Here is a 24,168-nt window from a genome sequence, read left to right as displayed (position 1 = left end):
ATCAATTCCCACGGGAGTTTCTGGGCCCTGAACTTTCGGTAGTAAGGATTTCCAAATCTCTCTCCCTTACTCACTTCTCTCTCTCTCTCTCTTTGTCTATCCATTACTTTGCATTTCACTGATTTGTACAATTTTCATTTCTCCGATTTATCTAATAAAAGCAAAGTCTACGTCTTAGTCTACGAACGAACGTAAATAATGACAAACATACTCGAATTTCAATGGTAAACTGCTTGAGAAGCATAAAGAATGGAAGGATTTTTCGTAAAGTATCTTGCCTGTGTCTTGCTTGATTAATAACGTAAAGCGCAAACGACTCGATTTTTCAATTTCAAAATTGTTTCAACGGTTTAACAAAATGCAAAGATAAAGAATAACCAGAGCAGATACTTTGATGACACGGATAGCCGATGATCAGGGAAAGGACAAAATTACAACAACAACAACAACAACAACAACCACAACCACAACCACAACCCCCCCCCCACCACGATTCATAATGATTGGTTATTAACTCGCAATCCAGCAACACGAGGGCTGCCGACTATGCTGTTGGCAATGGTTAAAGCCCACAATTGGCAAGCAGCCAAAGTCGACGGTTATCCACCATCGTCTGGCATCACCTCCACATTCATAAATCGCATTCGGAGGGAAGATAAGCCACGTATCGTTGCTCAATTTCCGCACGCCCAGACCACTGAATCATCAAAGTGCTGGCGAGCGTCGCCGATTGACTCTTTCCAATTCCTTTATCGATGTGTGGTGGGTTTCTAAAGCACTCATCTCCCTCCTCCCGCAGGTCCACTGGATAAACCGTAAGAGAGAGCTCATCACGAGCTTCAGTCGCTACAATAGCCATAATCTTGCGAGGCCGACTTCTTTCTTATGTCGATCGGGAGTCGACGCTCGATCGGATTCTATGTAGGCACCAAACTGACTGAGAAGAAGGATCGCCAAATGTTGGCATGGGCGGGGGGGGGAGAAAAGGTTTAACGTAGCCCTGTTTTTTCGATTAGCCAACGTTAGAACGTGTGGTGTAACTGTCGTTTAATTATCGTCGCTGGCAATGTGTTTCGCAAGATGTGTGAGACTAATTGTGAGTTCTGTTGATCGGATGATAGATTTGGATCTATTGTAATGGTTTTAGTGTAATTTATTGTAATGAGACACCGGTGATTGATTGTTTTCCGATCGGTTGGTAAATATTTTTATTATTGTGTGGTGAATGAAAGGTTCATCGGATCGAACTGTGAAAATCAAACAGTCAAATTCATATGACCTTAGTCAGAATTAATTTTAATCCTCAAACGTTTAGAAATAATTTTAAAAGAGAGTCTGTTTTATAATTCCAATTCAGATGCATTAGGTATCAAAAAAAAAAAAAGTGTTTTATTATGACTTATGAGAATAATCTGAGCTCTTAATCAACCGAGACTAGCAGCCTCTTGCTCATTACATCTACTTCGATAAACTCGATCGGGAATGTCCTCAAGGAGAAACAAACCCGTCTTCTAAATGGAAAAATCAATGAAATTAGCTTTGGCGATATCGAGCGAGGCAAACGAAAACTAAGCGTAAATCTTCTTCATTAAGCAGTAATGTTTAATGTTAAGAAATGTCTTCATTGCTGCTTTCTCGTGAGATCTAAAGGCACCGCGGAAAAGTGGATCGTTTCCGTGTATAACATACGTTCCGATCTATCGATCGTCTCATCAGATAAATCCTCGACGTTTCTTTTTTTTACGTTTTTTTTTTCGTTTTTTTTTTTTTTATTACACCCCGTAGATTTCCAAGCGAAAAAGGGGATTCCATACTCGTTAAAGACTTTCGAATCGAGCAATTTTGTCATTAAAAGGGAATACTCGTTTTCAAAGTTTAGCAAGTCGAGAGTTAAGATGCTTGATTCGAAGCTTGGTATTTTCTAATAAGTTGTAATGATATTTGTTGGCAGTTTACTTGTAGTAATTAAATGTTGAAAGTAAGGATGGAGTAATAGTAATTAAAAAAAAATATATATATATATATATATACATGTAGATATTTGTTCATAGTATCGATATTTTTCTACCCAATACTATTACTTTATATCCATCTAATGCATTATCATAAATAATCAATTTCGTTATCTGTGTGTAAAAGTATTTTAATCGTGTAATAAAAGTATGTTTAAATTTTAATTATAATGTAATTGTAAATTAAATAAAAATTCTATTACTTATAAAAAGAAATTAAATAGAAATCAGAAAGAAATTTGAAATTAAAAAGAATGACAAATATAATTTGCATTATGATTGCAGATCCCGCTAGAATATATAGTTTTTTTTTCCTATATTATTTATATGATAAATAATAATAATAATAAAAAAAAATAATAATAAAAAATAATAATAATAAAAGAGAGAAATAATAAAATATATGGTATTTGATACCATATATAGTTTACATATCTTAACGTCTCTTCAGATTTATAATAATTTAACATTTAAATTAACTTAATTAATATAACATTTAATTAAGTTAATTAATTTAATTAATTGAACATTAAAATGCTGATATTTAAATTTGAAACTAGTCGAGACAAACATTCGCTATGGCCAAACGATTAAGGAAAATTCATAAAACTAATAACAAATTAATTGCATTACACGTTACAGAATAAATATATTCTTTTCGTTGGAATCACTGCTTTATTATCATTTAATTTGGTAAAAAGGACGATTGAACTGATTACTAGAGCTGTAGGAATATCTGCAGGGAGTGGTAACTCCCTACAAATTATAATTAACATTTTATTATACCCTATAGATTTTATTTAACAATTTATTAACAAATATCAGTCCGCGTACAGCAGATGTATAATTATACAAATATTATAAGCGAAATAGATATATCGTGATAATGATATTCTTATGTTATATTATTTGATTCACCATTTTTCATACTTTTCCTTATCCGCTGCTATAATAATTTTATCATAAATCTAAGATTATCGTGCGTAAATTGAAATTTCTAATTATTTAATTAGCTCTGAAACGTGTGCAATATGACTCATATAGAAAACAATTCTAAAAGTGAGCATAATAAATTTGAAGTATACCAGTGTAAATGTTTAAATGACTCTTTGATTTGTAATAAAAAGATAGAAAAGAATTTATTATAATATTATATATAATTATTATAAAGTATTGGACGTGATTTTAGAATATCTATTAATAAATAAAAGATTCAATAAAATTCAAAGCAAAAATACATTTGAAATGTATAATATTCGATAAACGAAAAGAATTCTCTAATTAAAACTTTAAAAATCGAATTGCAATATTAAAATCGTTCATAAAAGATAATGAATGAGTGTGTGCGCGCGCGTGTACATGTGTGCCTGAGTGCGGGCGTGCTCTGTACTACGAAAATATAATACTACTATTCTTTTTTTTTTATTCTTTATATGTGCTGCGTGTGTTGACTACAACAGCTTTTTTCTCTTAGCCCTTTTGATGTCTTGCGAAATTGAATCCTCGGGATCTTTAATTGCTTGCACATGAATTTTTTGGATGTTTAATCATGCGCTAAGATGATAAGTCTTTTTTAATATTTAGAAGATGTAGTCTATAAAAATATTTTTTGGACGGGCGACTTACATGATATGTTTAATGGAGCAGCGTAGAGACAATCAGCTAAATAGAGAGAGAGAGAGAGAGAGAGAGAGAGAGAGAGAGAGAGAGAGAGAGCTGATATAGGGTGGTATTATTCTTGGACCAAGGCTTAATAAAGTCATTTTGTATTTGAATGTTTTTTGTACAAAAAGTACCTTGAAATTTCATTAATTATTTATATTTTTCTTTTTCCTTTTTTCTACAATATGTCTTAATTAGCTTAATTGCGCATCGACTCGTTTTAATGATATTTTTACATTAAGACGAATTTAGGTATAGTTAAAAATTCTAAACGATTTATACTCTGCGATAGCCAATCGCTTCGATTATTAATAAAAATTAAAATATTTAACAATTTAGATTTTTTACAACCCTATAAAATCCTATCGATTGAATGATAAATTGTTAATTATGGATTAACATAACGAGTCGATTATCTTTAAAATCAATAAGTACGAAAATTACAATAAATAGTTTGTTCAATTCTGATTTCACGGATTTAGCTAAATAAATTACACGGATTTGAATTCCGAAAGTTTAAGGAAAGCAGCTGAACAAATAAATCCGAAGTATGACGTAAATTGTAAAAATAACACTGTCACGATCAGGCAGAAAATTTTTATATAAATTAACCAAACGTTTCCACTGTACTAGATCCCCTTATCAACGTGGCACTTCGTCACGCTGACGTAAGACTTGCATTGTGAAGAAAAATGTCGTCGATGAAAGGAAAAATTGACTCACCGATAAGATGTCCCCTCGATGAGCGGAAATTCGTCTTCCATATCATCGTACAAGCTACTCGGCGAAATTTACGCGCGATTGTGCAAGGCAACATAAAGAATCCGAGCCCACACCCACGCGCGACCCCAAAGTTCGCTATTTACCGTGTGAACTGACCCTTTCTCTTTCCTTTAAAATCACCGATACTCGCGCGCAAAAGGACACTATTGTAAGAATTTAGGAAGGCTCCCCTTTAATGACGCAACAACTGTCTAGTACGAAACGGCTTGAATTACTCGGATTGAAATTTGAGCCGGACATGAAATTATTATCCGCGGATTTCGGAGCAATGCTCGCGTTATTTGCCAATTGCTTAAGTTACGATTTTCTGCCGAAACTGGTGCGTCGCCTGTCGTTATGGACAATTTGCCGGTCCGAGTTTAGCGAAATATTCGCACGTTTGCTCGATAAAATACATCGACGAGATAGATAAGCACATGCAACAAGTACGTAACACGCACAGTTCTTGTCACGCACACACCACAGACAAATACCATAATATAATTACGAAATGGGCAATTAAATAATAAAGCATCGGCTGCGTAACGTAATCCTAATTCTTTTATTCTAATACCTTCGACATACTTATATATACGTATATATATACGCGCGCGTGTGTGTGTGTATGTGTATAGTCTCTGATGTATGACCACCCGTCAGATTTTCCACTGCAATACAAAGAAACGTCGTGTATAAAGGCGCCATTAAGATAAAAATTTTCACGCAGTTTTTCAAGCTGGTGAAACCGAATGTGTCATTGTTACAGAATCGCGTGATCGCGAGTCCGGCAAATAAAATAAAGTATCCTTTATCGCAAATTAACGGCCAATCTTTGGCCAGGATTTATGACGAAGGAAGAACTCGGCATTATAAGCCCTTATTTCTCCGTAGCATTCAAATTGTTTAACCGTTAGCGCGTGATGCAACATAGCAACCCCGTCCCCTCCCCTCCCCCATCCCGGATAAGAATTGATTTTTCATCGGCGCTACATGAGAAAGGCTTGTTTTCTTTGCGTGTCTTTCGCCGCATTTTTTGCGCGGCTGCATTTTTATTATTCGCTATAAGTCCGTTCGTATATTCATTGTCGTGGATTAATTGTCAACTAGTTTGTGACTTTGCAACGGCTGTGTATCCCTGAAATGCGCGTGCGCCAATCGTTGGCATAAATTTCATTTGAGTTCCTCTTATAATAGCGGCTATTTTTGTCATTTCATAATGCGCCCGTAACGATTATACCACGCGGCATGCAAATGGAATGTATAAATTATATAAAATGTTTTATGGACGAATTAAAAGAGTCGTGAGTAAATACGGCGATTAACCCTTATTTCGCCTTTGCATTTATAAAGTTCGCTTATTTAATGTGTGATTGTATCGATTCTATATTACTCTACATACGTTAAATATTTATGATGAAATTTAGGTTTGTCGAGGTGGTGAAAGGACCTCGTAATCTAGGGAATTATGTACTTGATGTGCATGATAAGTGTGAGTAAGAAGCCGATTGAGGATTCTCGATGACTAACGAGTAGAAGATAAGTTTTCTCCAACGATTTCTTGAAAATGGAGAAAATCTCATTCTAAACTTCATGCAAAACTACACCAATTTTTCTTTTTATTTCCAATTACTATGATTAATTGTTGTTTATTACATGTGATTATCCATGATTTTAGGATCTCAAAACTTACATCCAAATCACAAATGTTTGTTGTCCAATATGCTACAATATAAATCTACCCACAAGACAAACGTGCGATGCTATTTAAAGTGCATTTGTTACGTAAAGTACGTCTTAATCGTATAATTCATCGTCATCGTACGAATTTCAAGTACGAGGTATGCTATTTCAACGCAGAAATTTAATTTAGTATAAGAGATATTGAAAATTTAAATATATTACCTACTATAATTTGTGTGGTATGGTAGAGTTTTGATATTCTCGTAGTGTCTCTCTCTCTCTCTCTCTCTCTCTCACTCTCTCTCTCTCTCATTCTGTCGCTTAATTTTAATAGAGTACGAGGTACGGTAAAAAAATTAATCAATCCGTAATAAGCTTGTCGCAAAAGTGCCCAGTTACATATACAATTATAAACAAGTTAGATGATGACAAAGTGACTATGAGGTTGGCCAAGTCTCGACAACTTGTCCAACAACCATTCTATTCCTATTGTTTCCGATTATCGTAATTCTTCGGCTTATATTAATACTCCTTGGGCTCGACGAACACATGTCCTATTAAATCAAAGGGCCTCTCAATTAAACGTTAGAAAAGAAAATCCTAAAGCTTAATTACCTATCAAGGCTCGCGATCTATAAAAATTCCAGGGCGCGATTGCCGGAGCCAAGCGCAACTCCATCTGCGAGACGAAAAGAACGCGACCGATGATAAAGAGCTCGCCAAGCATAAATCACGCTGCAATTGCACGAAAAGGCATTTCGCGCGGCCGAAGCTTTTATAAATGACGACAACGGACAACCGAAGAGTGAGAGAGTAAGACAGAGAGTGTGGAGGGAGAAGAGAAAAAAGTCAATCGCGGATATAAAGAGGGCAAGATAAATATTACGATTATGAGCACTCGAGCGTGCAGAGCTGCGGGCTATATATAAGGCCGCGCGATATTTAAGAACTTTTAAGGATGATCCTGTGCAGCACCTCCTCTCCCCTTCCCCCCATCGCTCTCTATCTCTCTCTATCTCTCTCTCTCTCTCTCTCGAACTCTCTCTCTCTCTCTCTCTATCTCACTCTCTCTCACTCTCGCATTCTCTGACAACCCTCCTCCTACGGATTTTCAATCTGCGTAGTGAATTTGGGGGGTACGCGGGGAAGGATGCGTGACGCATCTCAATTTTTGCACTTTATCGTTCGTCGAGGCTGAAAAACGTCGGAGCGATCCTCGGGTTTTGCTCCTCTCGCCCCTCGACTCCTTGCTTCCTTTGCCTTTCCTTCTCCTAATCGCCATCATGACAGAGTACTACATTCATATCATTTTAATACGAGGAGAGTAGCTTTTTGCCGACAATTGTATATAATGTAAATTCATTGCAGTGCTTCGTGGAAGGTTTATGAAAATTATTGCGATAGGGCCAGTGGTCTTAAATTGAATATTACGGCATGTCATAATAAAATCCTATTGGTCCTCATTATAATAATAGAATTATGAAAATTAAATTTTCCTTCTTTACAGCTCGAACTCTTTTGTATAATAATTTTGAATAATTTTGGCATTCTTGATTTTCATTATTTAACGATAATGCGAGATTCGGGTGTGTAGGCAGTTTGTAAAATTTTTTAAATAAAACTAAACGTAAGTAAAAGCCACAAAAGCTTGAATCACTATGATTATATATATATATATATATATATATATATATATATATATATATAGTTAATGGATTGAATGAACAGGTTTTTTACTTGACAGATACAAGTATATTATTCGTTTGACTCTTAAAGAAAAATATCAAATACAAAATAACAGTTACGTCATTATGTTCCTTACATTATAATAAAACTTGAGATAATGACCTTTTCCGAAACATTTTTGTCGACTTTATTTATTCTCACGAAAATATGTAATATCTATAATTAACAAATCGCACTTTTAACGTTTCGAGTGCCAAAAACATTATCGGAAAATCTTACTCTTAAAATGAACTGCAACACCATGCCAATCTTGGTAGGAATGAGACAGGAAGAGAGAGCGAGAGAGAGAGAGAGAGAGAGAGAGCGAGAGAGAGAGAGAGAGAGAGAGAGAGAAAGAGAGAGACGGACGGTAAGATCTCTCGGGGAGCATCGATCACAAGATGAAACGTGTAGTAACTACAGTCGACCAAAAGTATTTTAAAACTCTTTTCATCTTCAACTTGCATCTTCCGCGTTGGCAATACAAAACTGGGACGATAGGATATTAAATTACAAGTGTAGTACTAAGTGGTTTCCGCGGTTTTAAAAGTCTCGTGAATAATCATGCATGTTATTCCGTCCACATTCTACAATTTTGTGCAATTCCTTAAGCTAAAACTCATTGACTCCACGCAAAGAGACGACAACGACAACGACAACGACAACAACGACAACAACGACGACAACGACAACAACGACAACAACGACGACAACAACAACAGTAATAATAACAACAATAACAATAACGACAATAACAATAACAATTATAATAGAGTTTTCCACAGACGTTGGTTTTATGGTAAAGCGCCAGGACATTTTGCGCTACATGCCGTTAAAAATTAATTATGGAAATTTGACGCCGAAATATAATTGCAAATAGTAGAAGCTTACGTAGATACGGCATTACCTGTATGAAACTCGACACCCTCTTGTGTTTTTATTAATTTGCACTTCGCTCATTGTTTGTAATCCATTTAAAAATAATAATATTAATCTCAAGGTTTGTCGGGGCTTTGAAAAGTCCGGCCGATTTATTCCAAAGCAACTGAACTTGTTTTTAACCCTGACAACTATAAAGACTATTTTCTTAACTTTCTCATTGAATAACGGGGTCAATTTTTCACTCGCAAACCTGTTTTCGCTCTAAATGACTACGATAGTATCGTTGATTCTACTATCGCCCCCCACCCACCCACCCACCCAACAGCCTTGTACAAACAAATATCATATTTAATTAAATAACACCATTGGTATAATAAATTCGCGGTAATCTAGCAATTGGTTCAATTGCTCTATTTGAACGTTTAATATTGAATGCTCGTGTCGCTCGCACGTAGTCGCATGGCCTTGCGAGCCACATTTAAATGCGATCGCACGATTAACATCCAATCGTTTAAATATCCTTAAAAAATCATTATAATTAATCGGCGACGTGTAAATACATTAGAGCACGTTGACGAATTTTCATGGACGAAGGTATGGCGGTTCGTTAAGCGTCGAGCGGATTTATCACAGTCCTAGTGAGCTCTGGAGCTCGAATGCGAATAACCTTGGCGAAACTATTCCATCGAATGCTAAACGATCCCCGTATGAGCTCCAAATTATCCAACACTACAACATCAATCTCCGTACGTAATACATTACGATCCCTCATCGCGATAATAACGCTCGGTTTAGTCACGTTTTCCATCACTTGGAAACGTGGCGATCAACGTAGCTGTAGGGAGTTATATCATTGGTCTAACAGTGTCGGTAGCGAGGAGAAGATCCCCACGTGAAATCATATAATGGATTCCACGCGTCCTCCTATCAAATCGATGAATATGTTTTACGGTCGATGGTCGCACCTCGCAACCGCGCAACCTGCTTGGCACGTGCTTGCGAGTAAAATCGACACCAAGCGTTCCCGGATCAACCGAGCAAACCAGCAAATACGATGGGACGAATCGTACGCGACTCTTTTAACAATGGATCCTGCTGGGAGATGGGAGGGGACGGACTTAACGGACCCTCCTATGCGTGCGTCGCGGGCACGTATCGCAAGATCGATGTCGAATAGTGGCTGCGAAATAAAAGGAATGGAAATATTGTTAAGGTTTAATGCGCGAGCGCCTCGTGCATTTTTCTCGCTTGAGAGTCAAAGGAACGTGCGAGGCGGACACTAATAAGCACATACGGGAATTGATTGTTTTGTTTTTAGGTCGGGACAGAACGCGACCGCACAATTCCCCGGGATAATATTTATTTGGCTAATGCATGTGTAACGTTTACTTTCAGCTATTTATTATAATTAAGGGAGCGCGGTATCCTTACGGGCGGCATAGTAGTTGTAAGTAAGTAACGCCGGGGATAAGGAGTAGAGCGTATGTTTAATATTGTTGATATCGAGCAGTCGATTACTGTTTTAATCGATAAAACGTCCCGGTAAATATATGGACTTTTAAAGGTAATTTCCAAGCTGGCAAATTAAACGATTAGAGCAGTGAAAGTACGAGTGGTTGATTTTTATTTTATAGTCTCGCGTCCGTGGTGGGCAGTTCATCAAACGGAGGGAAGAAAACAGAAGTTGATAGAGCGCAATGTACAGCGTTGTCTTTGCACGTTGATGTTGACGAATTGAACGATTATGGTATTCTGAAGAGGTGTGGTAGAGAGAGAGAGAGAGAGAGAGAGAGAGAGAGAGAGAGAGAGAGAGAACCGAGCATAGCCTCTCGAGTACCGCGAGCTATGGTGAAAATTTCATAAATCCATACGATCTCCACAAATCTTCGTCCGACCGTATGTCGAGTGACAGAGAGGAAAAATAATGAAAAGAGCGTACTCACAAGCCTACAACACTTAACAATCCAAACATCCCGAGAATACCATTAAACTTTTTTCTTCATTACGGGTCATAACCCGCAATTTCACCCATTAAATTAAGCACTCGCCCAAGCCGTTTTCGTTCTCAATCGCACGCGCGTGCGCGCACGTCGTGTTCCATACTCATTTCTTATTCCTATCTATGACAGGTACTTGCCACTGAGCTAACACAGCTGCATTAACGATTGCGACGAGATTATTGTTTAAGGTTATTGAGCGCCTCTTGTGCCTTATTCCCTTGAATTACAATCAATCCCATCCAACATTTATAACACTTTCGGATAATCCTGGTGCCTCCGTGCCTCCTTTATTTATCACCTCCTATAAATTCTCGAGCGACATTTTAATTTTTATTTTTGAATTGCATATTTTGTATCATTGATTTATCCACATTATTCGTTAATGGATAAGTAAGTTTGACACCTATTGTCAATAATAATAATGATGCGATCAGTGGCAGTTGGTGTATTAGTCACCGGCGGACACTTGTAATTATCTTTGAAAAAATTGCACCAGCCTGCATTCTTCCATCTCTACTTATTGTAAGAGTTTTCTAATCTTCGCATCGATCTAACGGCTGAGGAAAAAACTACTATAAAATGATTCATCGCACGCGAGGAAATATGTTGCGGAACCAGTAATAACAATTTGTAAAAATCGCTTATTTCTAGGTTTATGTCAAGCTCAATCATTTTCTATTAGCGAGCCACGATAACTTACCTTCGACAATACACAAGACATTATTATTACGGTCAGTTATTTTCATCGGTGCTCCTTTGTCCCAGAGCGAGTATCAAACGACATCTCTTGCGCACGCGCCATCAAACCTAACCAATCTGACACTCGGCTTTCTCATAAAAGCCGCGAATTACGAGATTATTATTATTATTATTATTACTATTATTATTATTATTATTATTATTATTATTATTATTATTATTTATTATTATTATTATTATTATTATTATTATTATTATTATTATCATCATCATCATCATCATTATTGTTATTGTTATTGTTATTATTCGTGCATACGACTAATAGATTACTAAGGCAATGAAAACGACTTATCATTTCCCCCCCCCCCCCACCCACCCAATCCCCCTCCCTCACCCTCTCCCCCCGCGCTCTAACTCGCCTCAAGAAAGATTAAAACTTGTATTTAATTTTTCACTTTTTCAACGAGTGACTTGTCGAAAAACTCATCTCACGCGTAGGTGCCGTTCAAAAGTATTTCACAGAGCCAGTAAAAGTAGTACATTTCATTCAACATGCCTGGAATGATTTCCCATCGCTTCTAAATCATCCGCATCATAATTCACGTCGTGCGACTTTGAGACTAACCCGTAGACAACTCTGACGCTTATTAATTATTGCAAAAGTCGACGATCTAAATTCATTAATAGCGCGAGCCCTCTTCGCCCCTGCAACTCGCTCCTATTACGAATTGCCCAATGAAGTTTCAGTCGGCCGACGGAGTTCTTCGAGTTCATCCAAAATGAATGTTCCCAATTATTCCTCGAGCAGCCCTCGTGATATTCAGTCGTCGAGGCGTCATCTCGTGCCTTGGGAAAGGTTCGGAAGCTGCAAATGGAACTCTCGCGGTTGCGCGCGTGGTACGGGGTTGCATTGGATGTGAGTAACGGCCGGTGCGGGGCGCGGTGGCGTTGGGGCGCGGAGAGGGGGGAGGTGGGAGGGGGAGGGGGGGCTGTTGACCGGGTCCCGCGACGTCTCGGCTCCCGCCGTGAGGCCCATCCTCGCGGTCACGCTTCACTCTCGCGAGATTCTTAAGACGGCCCAGTGACCCGGATAACCCGCGCCTCCTTCACAAATCGAGTGCCGCCGACACATTATTTCTCTCACTCGCTCTTTCCGTTTCCCTCTCCGTGACCCCGTAGGAGCCGCGTTCTCACGCGCTCAAGTCTTTTTCACGCCCGCGAGCGTGATATTTCAGCAGGGTGAGGAGGGGGACATTGTTGTCTTAACGAGCCACGTCGATCATTAGCCCCGCTTTAACCTAACAACAGCGGACGGACGAGCAAAAATTTTTGATTTACTGTATTACTTCGTCAGCTGCCCTTGACTTATTCCAATTTGACTCTCTTCTCGTTACAACGTATCTCTCTCTCTCTCTCTCTCTCTCTCTCTCTCTCTCTCTCTATCTATCTATCTATCTATCTATCTATTTATCTATCTATCTATCTTTAATATCTATCTATCTATCTATCTATCTATCTCTCCGTCTATCATTCTTTCGCTACACTTTTAACGCGACTTGGCAAGATTCATCGTGGATTTTATTTGCGTAGATCGACGCTGATATTTTCGAGTGACAGCAGCTCTGCCACTATATTAACACGCCTCCTTATTCGCGAAATTCGCTGAACAATGGCTGATAATTGCGGCCATTAATTTTCTATAAAGTGACTGTCGAATCGTAACACTTGCTAAACAAATAAATTGTTATTTCTCGATCTTCCAATATATTTCTAAGTCAAAAAGCTTTCATGCCAAGGTTCTCCAATGAGTGCAATATGAGTTATCTCTTGCTAGCTCCAAACATTTGATTTATCATTAAAAGCCAATTTCCATTCTTTAATGACCTTGCAAAAAAAAACAAAAACAAAAAAAAACAGCGCCTGATCTCTTTCTCTCGATGCTCCCAACGACTCCGAAAGTAACATTTGTAAGCTTTAAAAACTAATTGGTCAATATACGATAGCATACATAATACGATGTACATTTTTTTTAAGTGTTCGCATAACTCTCTGCTCACTTGGTTCAATTATACACTTTAAGCTTTTAAAAGCGTAGATGATAATATTATTATCGTTTACGTATATATGTGTGCATTATGTATGTATACATAAAATACTTTTATTTGCGTATGATTTCTTCTTTTTCCTTTCTTTCTCCATTTTTCTTTTTCTGCATGAAGATTGTTGAGCTTAATCTGTACTCGGCATAAGACTTTATTTGCTTTAAGTAGAAAATTTTTCAAAGATAAATCCCAGTACGAGTCAAGATATCGAGATTACTCGAAAATTTATTACCCTACATTATATTATACCGAATAGCGCTTAACTAATATGAATTCAACGGCCACTCCATTGCTAACTTAATCCTCCTTTAATCGATTGCTTCGTCGCTTCGTCCCGATTATTACATAAGATCTTAAGTGCCGGTTGTAGCTTCTTGTCCCGTATCGTCTGAGCTAAGCCGAAACGAATAAACGAGGCAACGTACGCGAAAGAAAAGGAAAGCGAGGGCGTGGAAAAGGCCCTTGAAAGCGATGGAGGCCCCAAGGGTCGAAAAAATTATTTCGCGCTTACCCACTAAAAGGAAAAGTGACGATGTAAAACGCGAGAAGTTCAATAGATGAGTCGTAAAAGAGCCTCGTTCGGGCCAACCCAATTTTACGCTTACGTAATCCTGGGTTCTCGACCCTTTCTTTCCTTCGGCGCTTGTTTACCTGCTCTCGCACTCGCCTCCTCGTCCCTCCGCGCTCCAACAAAAATGGAAAAGGCTCCCCCGAGTTGTGCGAAGGCGCCGGCTTCTCGCTTTCGTTCATTTTCTTCCGACACTCGCACTCCACCTTCCCACTTAGCTCGTTCGTTCATCAGTAGAGAAGGAGCATTTCGCTCGCGCTCCCGTTAATTATATCCATCCAGACTCGCCTTTCTCTCCTCCTTCTCCTCCTTCTCCTTCTCCTTCTCCTCCTTCTCCTCCTCCTCCTCCTCCTCCTCCTCCTACTCGTTCCTCCTCCTTCTCCTCCTCCTGCTCCACCGCCACATCACACCCCACTGATTTTCTCTTTCTCGGGAGCTCGGACCCAAGAGCCGCCGTATGATTAATCGCTCTCCACGCGATCTAATTAGTCGCGCGTCCGTACCTTCAGCCCCATCCCCATCATCCATCCTTATCCCGCCCCCGTAAAATCTTCGCGATGTATGCGCATCGCATCCGAGGCTTTTAGGCCTGCGACTGTACTGGTAAAATTATTACACCGGCTGTAATAACAGCGAATCTACCTTTGAAATTAATTCGAATCCGTGATTGATGGGACGAGGGGCATTGGGAGGAGGGTAATTGGGAGTGGCGAGGGGCAGTCGCGTTTTTTTGCCTGAAGATCCAGTGAATGTTTTGTTCGTGTCAGAGCGGTTAATTACTTTGATTTCATTATAATTAATTTGCATTTGCTTACTTATGGAGGGTGGTTATGCATGATATTATGCTTTTTCTTCGCTATTTCTTCGTGCCGTTGAGTAGTAGTGCGGCTCGTCGGACGTTCGTTTCATCCGTACTTACAAGCCGACTGGTGAATTAATTTTCCCGCTATTCGCTCTTATTGATTATTGGCTGAATTTACATGGCGATCCGACGGTTATTTTGCCGGCATTATTAGTCGAGTAGCTGCGGTTTGTCGTGGGTGTCCGATTGACGTTTGCTCGCGAATTATCTTGATGTCGCTTGTGGGAACGAGGAATTATGTATTTTTTGCAGTGGGATATATTTTTTTAGATGACACTTTGGCTTTCCTCTAAACAACCGATCGCAATTCTGTAGAAATTAATGTTGAATTATTGTTTATTTACTCGTGTGGATATACTCTTATGGGATCTTATGTATGGATGGCTTCGATCATATTTCAGAGTGACAAAATAATTTTTACTTTACAATCACGGCTTACGATTAACGTATAATCTATTATTCTTAATTATTAGCATATGCGTGCAAAAGTAAAATAATGGTTTGCCTTTTAGTCGTGACAGAATATGCGTGAGAGAGGAGACCGATTGTAGTCTGACTAATAATGGAGTTGAAGTAATTGGTTTAATTTGCGTGAAAAGGTGACATTGCCCTGCATATCATTAAAGTGTATTAATCAATTATATTGCATTTTGCAATTTCTGGTAAAAAAATTATGTTTGCGACATTGACAAAATATAGATCTAACACACGGTACATAATATCTCATTTTTCTGACCAACGAAAGCATTTCACGCGTAGGAATAATCGTCATTAAGAAATGTAACGTTTGATTACGTATTTGATCACCGATTCGTTCTGTTTCACGTTTTTGTCTTTTTTTTTTTTTTTCCATTTTTTTTTTTCATTTTACCTGGAAATGGAGGATTAACCGTAAAACTACAAAAAAAAAAAAAAAAAAAAAAAAAAAAAAAAAAAAGAAACGAGCAGAAAAGGTCAAACTATTATCTTCCGCGATTCATCATTTTACGGCTTGTCTGTGTAAAATGGAATGATGCCGAGTAAAATGCATAAGGCTTCCCTCGTGGTTACAAATGTTAAGGAAGGAGGTCCGTGACCATCTGGGCAATCAAAAATTTTAAATCGATGTAATCTTGCAATTTCGTTCACTGGGAATCATCAATTTTTATTCAGTCGGGATACTTTTTGTTTATTCTCGAGCGAAAATGGCCGAGAACCGTGAGATTCTAAGCAAATTGTATCCACGGAAATAATAACGGATACGCTATGATTCCATGAACATTGTTTCTAATCCTAAGAGTTTGATTATTCGTATTAAATTTAAATTACTATCAATTTTCATACTCGTCATTGAATGACGGTGATTTTCGTATAAATAGTGGGCCGGGGGTGGGAGGGTGGGTGAAAAAATTATAACAACAAATGCTGTATGCATAAATGAAATATACAATAATTCTATTAACAACAAAGAACTTTTTAATAATTAAAGTATAGATAATGCGCAAAGTCATAGTATTAGAAAATAGGGCCCTTATCACCCACAAGGAACGTAAGGAAAGTGTTGCCGAAGCAAAAGAATGCAACAGGCCCCTTGAGCATTTAGTGATTTGATTAAATATTTGTGATGACTTGGTGAATAATTTCCTATTGCATTGGCAAATGCATGACACGGTTACTTAGATTGTGAATTTCAATGCCGAGAGTAGTCAAGCATTCAAATCATTGAAATAACATGCTTGAGTTCAAGTGCGCATTGAATCTTCCAAGTGCAAAGACTTCATATCGTGTAAAGGGGGACGCCGCGAGCAACCTGAACTCGTCTTAAGCGCCGCCGACCGTAGATTTCCGGCTTAATTACCGCGTCGTGAGAGACAAGATCGCGACACATGCGCTATCGATCATCGGCAAATGAACTTGGTTGATTCACGCGCTGGAAGATTTATTCCTCCATGCTTTCAGCCGTCTTGTACACCCATAAGCGCTAACACCATGACGATCGTGTAGAAATGAGTACTCGTCGGAGTACTGCTGACTCGATGCTGACTAAAAAATAAGAAATTAAAATGTGCTTTTTGCGCCATTCAATTTCTACTAATTAGAGATTCTTATTGCTTGTGATTATCTGAAGTTGCTGGTTAAGTGAATTGAAAGACAAATTAGCACTCCTATATTATTATTCAGCATACGGTCTCTATTTAGTATCGATTGTAATTTAACTGTTTATCTTTTTGATTTTGAGAAGAATGAAGCAACTTACGAAGAAACGTGCTTCTTTTAATTTTGACGAAGGTATAAATTTCTAATGCAGTAGCTTTAACTCGGCCAATATTTTTCATTTTATATTTATTATTAGGATATTTTTGTTTTATTCACATTGATAGGTAATTTATTTAATGGGGTATTGAGATGGCAATTAACAGTGACAGATTTCTCGACATTTCACTTGATAAACACGACTTTTCAATACATTGCGTTTTTACCATCACCTTTTCTTCGTCATTTATTTATTTACCTTTTTTTTCAACTTGTTTTTATTTTTCGTTTTGCATTTTGCGTTTACATTATAGAATAAGAGTTGTAATATGTAAAAGTATCGAACATTGCGCAATGGTTTAAAAAAAAAAAAAAAAAAAAAAAAAAAAAAACACACGATGAAAAGACAATAATGAATTTATTATTACGAAGATGTAATAAGTCTTTATAATCTTATGACTCATAAATCCCATTAACATACTCTACATACTTGTGTATGCTCTCGCATGCAATTAAGAACGGAAACTCTTAACCAAGCATACTAGTAAATTTGCAAATCGCATAACATCGCTTGCATTTGGTCGAAATTTTCTCGTTTTCTCAGTTACAACTTCATTCGTTATGTTGCCTATTAGTTGCTCATTAAAGGTGCAATTAATTTGTAAACGGTAGTAATTATATAACGCAGATTATGCTTCCAAGCTAAATATTTTAATTTAACTTTCTTAATAAATACAGCTTTATGAAATCGTTTAAATGTATAATTATAATTTGCCTTATCTATGGCATTGCGTATTGCAATACTTGCACTACAAATTCATTATCGCCGTTATTATTATTCGTTTATAGCTGTTTTCATAATTATTGCCATTAATTCAATAGTCCTCGACTCTCATTATCATTATTATTGTTGGTGCTACTTATTTTAGTTTTTTTCTTTCTGTTTTTTTTTTTTTTTTTTTTTTTTTTTTTTTTTTTTTTTTTTTTTTTTTAACCATAATTAAACAGACTTTTTATATATATATATATATATATATATATATTTCGATTAAATTTTCAAAGCCAAGTATTTTGACAATCGTGCGGCAAATGTATCATTCGCCAGCTACGACATCGAGATACTTGCTCAACAATTTCCTTCCGATACTTTTACTACCGATATTTATACTCCTATTACGCGCGTCATTAGAGTTTCTTTTCATAACGGAGTGTTCACTAATTGAAATAGCATCTTGCATCAATGCCCAACGCACACGCAAGCTCGATCCAGCCAGCAGCCTATATTATCCAATCCATCAATTCCGACCAATTCGAATTTAAATATCGAATAAGGCAAGAGGCCTACAGGAGCAGAAAATAATATAATGCTTGCCGTGTATGTGTCTAGGTTCTCTCGTGGTTGTGCAAAAAGGGCGAGGACATCCTCTCGAAGCACGGACAGCACTCGGCCACGAGTCTCACGGCGGCGCGGCTACATGAGCGGGAATTCGAGAAGTTCTACTTCACGTCGATGGTGAGTAGCCTCATCCTGTCCTTGCATAAAACCCGGACAATTTATTGGGCATAAATCGGCCCCGCGTATGTTGTACTTTATTCTTACGTTGAAGGTATTTAGACTTGGCCGCTAAACTATAATTTAACGCTGACGGGCTGAGCAGACGTCTTATACCGTGTGTGTTATTACTTGGACTAGCGTAAACGTGCTCCTGAATATTTTTGAGTTCTTCCCGTCGGAGCGACCAGCTGAGAATCCTGTCCATTTACTTCATAAAATTGCTTGGATTCGAATTGGAAAATACGCGCTGTCTTTTGTCGATCGTCCCTATAAATTACATTTAGTTCAGATCATAATCATATCAAGCAGACAAAGGACAAATGATTATTTTTAATGACAAAAATTTTGCATTTTGCAAAGTAAAATGTTTAAACATATATATATATATATATATATATATATACTAATTTATACGATAGAAATAGCAAAGGTAAAGAGAAACATAGAATAAAGGCCGCGAAATGGGTAAAAGTAAATGTAATAATCGTTTCGAGTGTGCTTCCATGTTTAAAGGATTTCCTCGTTGCTCGTCTTATGCAGTAATATATCAAAGGCTTTGAGACTATAAATTCAATTGTTGCGATTAAGAACTTTTATTCAAGATGAATAAGACAATGTCAATATTTTTTGTAAACCGATGACCAAATATGGCATTGGATGTCATAAACATTTGCCGATACAATTGTTTGACAAATCTCAAGTAAATCATATTTGTAAAAGTCGCGTTTTCTAATATTATTAAACAATTCGCTTCAAGTTTAATAAACATTGTGACGATTATAGTTTAATCACGCATAGCTCTGCCATTATAATTCTAATTCAATATCGATCGCGAATGTACAAAATCTCCTATTGAATTCGTTAAAAATAGCATCTATAAAATCCAGACGAATTATCGCGATGCGGTGGCGGTGGGTGGGGAAGGGGAGTAGAGGTGTATGGGTTGCTTGGCAAATTGACAGGAAAAATGCAAGAGAATCAACGAAATTTAACGGATGCGGATAATGGAAATGACATTTCTCAATCTAATCAATAGTAAATAAATTATGTACATACGATTTCGTGCTATGGAAAGCTAAATAACGCCTTCCCTCCCAATCCTGTTAATCGACAATTTCCGTAATTGGTAAACACACTGGAGTTATGACATAGCGGAATGTCCTCGTGCCTCTTTTTTTTTTTTTCAACAAAATGAATTCATTCATCCATTCGGCAGACCCAAACGAATCGTCCATTTACATATCCGCACGATAAGAAACGACCTAAAACAACAATAATAATAACAAAACGAAGAGCTGCCGAACAATATATCGATTACATCGAGTCTACACGAACAGTCGACATCAATAATATCCGGGCAATCCCAGTTTCGATCTTTTCATAGTAAATTACATTCTGCGCTTAGAAAAGAATCGGAGGAGGGCCACATAAAGAAAAGAAGAAAAAGCCAAAGATAAAAAGGGATAAAATGTTCCGCGAGGAGTGCGTGCGTGCGTGCGTGCGTGTGTGTGTTCGCGCAGGTCCGAGTGTGACTGCTGGAGTTAGGCGAGGGGGTGACGTGTTCGGTGAAGGGGGACGAAGAAATTCGCACGCACTCGAGCCATTCACGTGGCGGTCGAAGCTCTACGTCACGGGCCGACGTCGATGCGTGCCCATAGACAGAGCGACGGCTCGATTTCTACCTCGGAACAAACGTCTTGGGAGGGTGGGGACAGCGAAGAGAAAAAAAAGAAAACCGGGAAGAAGCAGCAGACCGTAATGAAGGATCTCTTTGTACGCAGGACTTTTGTCTTGCTCGCGGCATGCCGTCGGTAGAGCGATACGCGATGCGCGTCCGACCAACGGAAATGGACAAAGACGCTCTCTGTCGGCATTGTCGTGTGCTTGTAAGCGTTAGACTCGAGCTGACAACGGCCCACGGCCATTTTTCCCCGTTGTTCCACGAGCCGTTATCGTCGCTACACCCCAACTCCCTCAAAACCCTCCCATTGCCCCTGCACCCCGGATCAATCACGGTCCCAACTATTCTCCCATCCCATTAATATTCCAAAATCGCAGTCCGCCGAGTCTTTTCTTTGGTCCTGCTTATTTTCTTTGCTTTACAACTCGATTGTTCTAATCAAGCCATGTCCACCTTTATTTATAGTCTTGGCCCTCGTCGCAGACCCAATACCCAATTCCGCTTTTAAACGCGACTTTTAATTACAGAACGCCAGCTTTTAATGAGATTTGTCACGGGCGACTGTAATGTCTTACGGGATTTCTTACGACATGCACATATGCTGCTCAGTGCTGAGAAACTACGCTTTTCCGTTTAACGGCAACTTAAATCGCAAATACACCGTTCTTTATTTAAGGTATATAGATGAAAGGTAAATGTTACAAGTGTCCTTACTTATTCGATCGATATTTATCGTTTGCTACGGGTGTAAGGAAGTCCAATGCTAGTGCCAGTAGTAACTTTGAGCTTTGTGACTAGGTGTCTGATATTTTAACGAGCATTTCATAAAAGAATAGAAAAGAAGAGGAGGAGGAAAAAGAAGAAGAAGAAGAAGAAGAAGAAGAAGAAGATGATGACGATGATGACGATGATGACGATGATGACGATGATGACGATGATGACGATGATGACGATGATGACGATGATGACGATGATGACGATGATGACGATGATGACGATCGTCATTCAGAAGAAAAAGTGTAATTAAAATTTTGACACTTTTATATATGAATATATAAATGGAAGAGGAACGAAAAATCCATCCACTCGTCTTCTTACGCACTGAGGTTGATGGTTGGTGGGCAGCGATAAATTCGCATTTGTAAAAGAAACGGTATTTTCAAGAAGAATTTATTTATCACGTGAGAATATTTACAACATTGGCAATACGTGTGCATGTTTGTGCGTGCTTGCGCGTCTATATACAAACACATAAATTAGTTTGCATTTACGCCAATATTTGGAAATACGTAACGTAATATAAATATGCGTGTCAACGTTCCAAATGTTTATCGCAAATTCGAATAAAACTATTAGCCATTGTTTGTATGCTACTGTATACTAACTACTCTTCCGAGCGTTTTCATACGTTTTCCAAATTCATATCTTAAAAAATGTCTAACCAATTTAACCTAACTCTAGCGGCACTTTCCCTAAATGAATTATCCGCGGGGTCAATTTACCCGTCGGTAAAACAAACGCCTTATCGATCGATCGATGGATCCGATGTAGGTAAAGAAGGGAACAGTACGCGGATATGATCGTAAGCCAATGCAGCTACGGAGTAATGTGAAAGCGAAGAACGATCAATGAATAAATAAATAAGAACCAGATATTATTATATTATGATGGTAATTTGGATTATTCAAAGAATGCAAAGAATCGGCAGATTTTCAAAAATTAGTTCAAATTTGGCCGGTGGCGCCATTGCAGAACGCCACGGTGAAATAGCAAAATAGAATTTCTAATCTTCGGACGGCGTGGTGCGATCGATGGTACATAAATCAATATGAAGAAATCGGCCGATGGATAAAAGTTGGAAAAAAACGAACTGGGCACAATTTTTACAACCGGCTGTTATTATATTCTCCTATTCCTTCTTTCTATCGCATTATGATTGAATGATGCCCGGGTTTTATCAAAATATGCGGCTCACTTGAAAATGATCCTTCGTACACGCGAAGGCCGTCGTCAAAGACATTATTATATAAATTAGAGTCACAGTATGGATAATTACATAATGATTCCTTCCCTATAACAATAAAGAATTAATTATCACCTACCGAAGCCATAAATTATACTTTATGAATATCAATTGTTCAAACCTTTCCCATACCCTGTTCCGATGTACATTTTCGATTTATTCTGTTGTTTTTTCTTTTCTCTCTCTCTCTCTCTCTCTCTCTCTCTCTCTCTTCTCCTTTTTTTCCCTTTTTCTTTCCCTTTTTTTCCTTTCTTTTAACAATAATTTATTAAGATTTACCTCTCACAAACGACATATGATTTATTGTTAAAATGCACAAATGTACATAATTTTAATTAATGTGTATTCTGTTCTAAACAGAAAAATAACTCATTTTTCACGTATGAACGTCTATACATTCGGTTCATTCTACTTATTAGGATTTCATGAGCATTTTTATGTGTTGTAAATGTATATAAATAATTATTGTGCAAAGTTTTCCTACGTTATACACAATTTCTAATGCTTGATAATCATGGGCTCAAACAATATTTATTGTTATGACAATTAAGAAATATGCTACGAGGTGTAATATAACTTCAATTCTATATTAATAAATTAAAAATTCTTTTACAATAATCGCAAACGCATTTTTTAGAAATATCTTGGAAGGAATCGAAGGTATCTCTTAATTCAAAATATGTACTTTCATGCTGCTTTTTAATTAAAAATATCTATCTCTTATGACTCTTGTGATCGTATCCGCGATTAAAGAAATTAAATAATTAAATAATTGAAATATAGTTTATTCGAGCTGTAAAATTGCTTGATATATCTATTAGCGCTAATATAGTTTAATAAAGACATTAAATGTGCTTGGAAAATTAATGGAAAAAAAAGTTCCTGAAACTCGGTCGATTCAATATTATTAGTCATGGCATTACAATTTTTATTATTCATTAGCATTTCATGCCATGTTATACACAATTTTCAATAATCTTGAAATCGTCGATGAAAAAAATATAAGCGAAAAACAGAACAAAACCAAATTATCGAAAGTAAAGTAAGTAGTGTTGTTAATTTTAAGACGCCAGCCACTGCTTTCAATCTAAAGTAATATTTTTTTTTTTTTTTTTTTTTTCAGTAGCTATATTCTTCATAATCGCAGAAAAATATTCCAGGATAACTATACAATAACATATATATATATATATATATATATTCGAATTGCCGAATATAGAAAATCATCGGAAAACTAACAATTCTATGCAAAGAGTAAAAAATAAAAAAATTATGTAGAAAGGCTTACCAGTGACTGTATAGTACGATTTTTATTTATTTATTTATTTATTTTTTTTTTTTTTTTTTCCTCACTATCATTAGCTTCCACTACTTATCTTGACTGTCAGTCCAAACTGACCGTTTAACGCTTTTGCATTTAAAAATGCATTTAAACTGGTTTATGCAAACTTTCTAATGGATCTTTACAGTCTTTGCGCTCTTAATTATGGGAAAAAACAATTATCGTGCTTTTTTCTAAAGTGCTCGACGTCGTTGTCTTCGTCGTTGTATTTTGTATTTGGGACTGACAATCAGCGATAGTAGAAACTTGCGACACAACGGCCATTCGATAAACGACGACTTTCCTTACTTTGTTTCGCTCTACAGAAATGTTTATACCGGTGACACAATAGCCTCTTTGCAATCGCATTGTGAAAATAGCCGTTGATATTTTTTAAATTTG

General features: G+C 37.3%; 1 protein-coding gene across 1 annotated transcript in view; it reads left to right on the top strand.

The window, feature by feature from the left end:
- The window catches only part of LOC105360098 (puratrophin-1-like), a 181,178-nt gene that overhangs the window by 49,664 nt on the left and 107,346 nt on the right, over nucleotides 1-24,168 (top strand). The window contains exon 2 of the mRNA XM_011496888.1: nucleotides 18,574-18,699. Coding sequence (XP_011495190.1) covers nucleotides 18,574-18,699 — 126 coding nt within the window. The remainder of the gene's footprint in view (nucleotides 1-18,573; nucleotides 18,700-24,168) is intronic.

This window comes from Ceratosolen solmsi, unplaced genomic scaffold (assembly GCF_000503995.2).
Source record: "Ceratosolen solmsi marchali unplaced genomic scaffold, CerSol_1.0 scaffold13, whole genome shotgun sequence".
NCBI classification, from domain to species: Eukaryota; Metazoa; Arthropoda; class Insecta; order Hymenoptera; family Agaonidae; genus Ceratosolen; species Ceratosolen solmsi.
This window is presented reverse-complemented; position numbering and strand designations above follow the sequence as displayed.